The following is a 3,583-nucleotide window of genomic DNA, read 5'->3' on the forward strand; positions in this document are numbered from 1 at the left end:
ATGCGTTTGATAATTGGTGTTTGGATACGATTATGTCGTTTGATATCGTAATAGTCGGATTTTTTTTCAAGTGTTTTGGGAAAATATGATTATTATTATTATTATTAGATATATAACTTGAGGGTGTAAAATTACTGAAAGGGACCTTATTTTATTAGTAATAAAATATATAAATTTAATATATCTAATTAGACGTAAAGATATATGCAATACACATTACATTACACATTTAGGAATGAAAGTAGAGTGTAACACTTTAGCTGAGGTCGAAGGCTACATACAAGTTCAGCTCATGTCTTATTTCAAATTAAGTTTGTATTGGGGTTGATACAAAATTCAGTGAAGTTCTAAGGACAAGTATTATTATTGTCAAAGCATGTACTCCATCCATCCATAGTAGTATTGATTGTCAGAGAAAAATAATGGGGGTCAAGAAACAATAAAGAGAGTATACATATATAATATTAGAGTAAATAAATGAGAATAATATACTATTATAGTTATAGTTATTTATGTTATAAATATGAATATGAATGAGATGAGATGAGATATATTTTGAGGGTATTTTGGTAATCTGAGAGTTGCTTATTTCGAAAATCACATTTTGAAGCATTTAAAAATGCAGATAATTTATTATTACAAAGTTCTTATAATTTATTATTACAAAGTTGTTGCCATTAGAATAAGAATTATGACAACATGCAATCTCTACATCTTCTAAAAGGCATCTTCACATATCTCCAAAGAAGCTGAGCATCAATAAGGGTTAAGTTTTCATCATCGAGTCGCTTCCATGTTTTTATGGAGTCGATTTCACCCCATTCACCATTTGATGTCTTTTGTAAAGAAGCGACAACCATCCTAGCCCTTCTTGACCATCCAGGCTTGCCATAACCATGATATCCAGATCCACCACCATAACAAAGATGAATCGTATTGAACTTGCCACAGAAATCGTTAATATGATCATGACCTGTGAAAACAGCCTTTATCGCACCAGAACCAATATTACGTAACGTTGTAAAAAGGCCCGAATTCACATAAGCAGAGCTAATCCCTTCTTGTCTTGAACCTGTTAAGTTTGACATATCCAAATTTGCATACTCGAGCAATGGCATATGAAAATATACAAGTCCAGGAAGCACACTAGCCGTTTGACGGAGCCAAAACTTTTGAGAGGGTTTGACCCATCCATAGCCAGGAACGGAAGGGTTTGTTGAGTAGTCTCCACTATCAAGGAAGTATAAGTTTAATATCGAGTAATTAACATAAGGTGACCCTTGAGGTCCATGAACTTCAAGATTATAATTCCCAAAACCATCAATAAAATCATCAAAACCACTTGGGTTTAACTGGGATAAAGTGTTGTCCATTCCAACAATATGCTTCATAACATCTTCTCTTGACAAGGTTGATTCTTGGTCATGATTCCCTAAAACTGCAGCCCAGGGGATTTTCGACTTTATAGCAGGGGCAAATGCTGCATTCATGGACTTAACTGCATCTGTCGCATCAGGTCCGTAGATGTTATCTCCGGTGAAAACAATTAGGTCTGGTTTCTCAGCTTCAATCATGCGTTCAATGAAACGGCTTGTCATCAAATCACTACAATTTTCTTCTTGTGGATCAAACTGATTTGGTAATACGTCCTTGCAACCACTCTTGCTGCCATCAGCATAATGCATATCCGCTACTTGCAAAACCCTAAACTCTCCATTCGTTTGATTAAACCGTAACTGTTTCGCACCACCAATACCGTTACTACTTGACGTTATTAGAAGACTCGAAAGCGACCAGAGGACAAGAATGATGATGATGATGAAGTCAGTTATTCTGTTTGTATTTGAATAAGATTGTAAGTTAATACTACTACAATATTCATGAAAGATAAATCGTATAGCTTATCCTAGCACAGGTTTCCGGGATCCCCATTTATTTATTTATAGTCATTCAAATGTTTCTTTTTTAAAAGGCTCAACAAAAATTATGACTAACGTTTTCAAACAAAAATTAAAATCAATTCCCCATACCAATACCCAATATAGGGTTTTTTTTTTTTTTTTTTTTTTTTGCCATCCCCTATTGTATTAAATCAATCAAATGATTATCAGATTATCTAATAATGAAAACGACGGTGAAAGCAAATTCCATTCATAGATCGAACAAACCTAAAAATATTTTCACGAACGCTGAAAACTAAAGCCAAGGATTGTAACAAATTAACTAAATAGCAGCAAAATAATTAATTAGGTTTGCTTACGGTATGTATAGATTTAAATGAATACATACAAATATAAAGTATATGTATAATGAATTCGTGATACCTGCCTGATTCGATGAATGAGAAGTGGTCACCAAGCCTAAATGTGGGAATCGGTGATTGTGAGTTATGTTTAGAGGAACAAAATTAGGGTTTTAGCCAATTGTCGACGTAGCTCACAAAATTAGAGTTTTACTTTTCTTTTTTCGTCTTTCGCGAATAAACACAATTTTAATATACGAACAGGCTTTTCACTAACGGCCTGTTTCTTTTGTAACCTATTTGGCTGAGTTGAATGGACTTATTATTCAGGGGATGTTTGGTTTATCTTTTAGATAGTGATTTTTTGATTATTGCAATATTAAGATGTGAATAATCTATTTTTAATGTTTGGCAAATGGAGATTAAAAATTGATTAATTACGTTTTATCCACTTCAAAGCGCAGTTTTCAAACAGTACATGACACCCTACTGCACCGAAACGGATTATCACATTTATTTCAAAATTACCGAACTATCCCAAATTATTTAATTTTGATTCAGAGGCACTTTAGTCACTGCAATACTAATGCACCACTGTTTGCATTTTTTATTTTTATTTTTTATTTTGCTTTACGTTATTATTTCTTTTACTTCGTATTGAATAATATATATGTATACAATAATATATACGCATACTCAATATATGTATTAGAACAGACTATATTGATATTTTCAGTCTCTTTATTTTTTATATGTATAGATTTAAATGAATACATACAAATATAAAGTATATGTATAATCAATTCGTGATACCTGCCTGATTCGATGAATGAGAAGTGGTCACCAAGCCTAAATGTGGGAATCGGTGATTGTGAGTTATGTTTAGAGGAACAAAATTAGGGTTTTAGCCAATTGTCGACGTATAGTTCACAAAATTAGAGTTGAATGGACTTATTATTGGGCTGTTTCTTTTGTAACCTATTGGACTGAGTTGAATGGACTTTTCTTTTTTCGTCTTTCGCGAATAAACACAATTTTAATATACGGACAGGCTTTTCACTAACGGCTTGTTTCTTTTGTAACCTATTTGGCTGAGTTGAATGGACTTATTATTCAGGGGGTGTTTGGGTTAGCTTTTAGATAGTGATTTTTTGATTATTGCAATATTAAGATGTGAATAATCTATTTTTAATGTTTGGCAAATGGAGATTAAAAATTGATTAATTACGTTTTATCCACTTCAAATCGCAGTTTTCAAACAGTACATGACACCCTACTGCACCAAAACGGATTATCACATTTATTTCAAAATTAACGAACTATCCCAAATTATTTAATTTT

The 3,583-nt window shown here is 32.6% G+C and overlaps 1 protein-coding gene across 1 annotated transcript; it reads right to left on the bottom strand.

The window, feature by feature from the left end:
* Positions 1-652: 652 nt before the first annotated feature.
* On the bottom strand, positions 653-1,791 carry LOC139873148 (probable inactive purple acid phosphatase 29). Its single transcript, XM_071861080.1, has one exon. It carries the CDS (start codon positions 1,683-1,685, stop codon positions 690-692), a length of 996 nt encoding a protein of 331 aa, XP_071717181.1. The 5' UTR covers positions 1,686-1,791; the 3' UTR covers positions 653-689.
* Between the last annotated feature and the right edge of the window lie 1,792 nt (positions 1,792-3,583).

The sequence above is a fragment of the Rutidosis leptorrhynchoides genome, chromosome 10 (assembly GCF_046630445.1).
Source record: "Rutidosis leptorrhynchoides isolate AG116_Rl617_1_P2 chromosome 10, CSIRO_AGI_Rlap_v1, whole genome shotgun sequence".
Lineage (NCBI taxonomy): Eukaryota > Viridiplantae > Streptophyta > Magnoliopsida > Asterales > Asteraceae > Rutidosis > Rutidosis leptorrhynchoides.

Bases quoted from the DNA above. Each gene is read 5' to 3' on its own strand.
- LOC139873148 (XM_071861080.1), bottom strand. From the start codon at position 1,685: ATGCATTATGCTGATGGCAGCAAGAGTGGTTGCAAGGACGTATTACCA.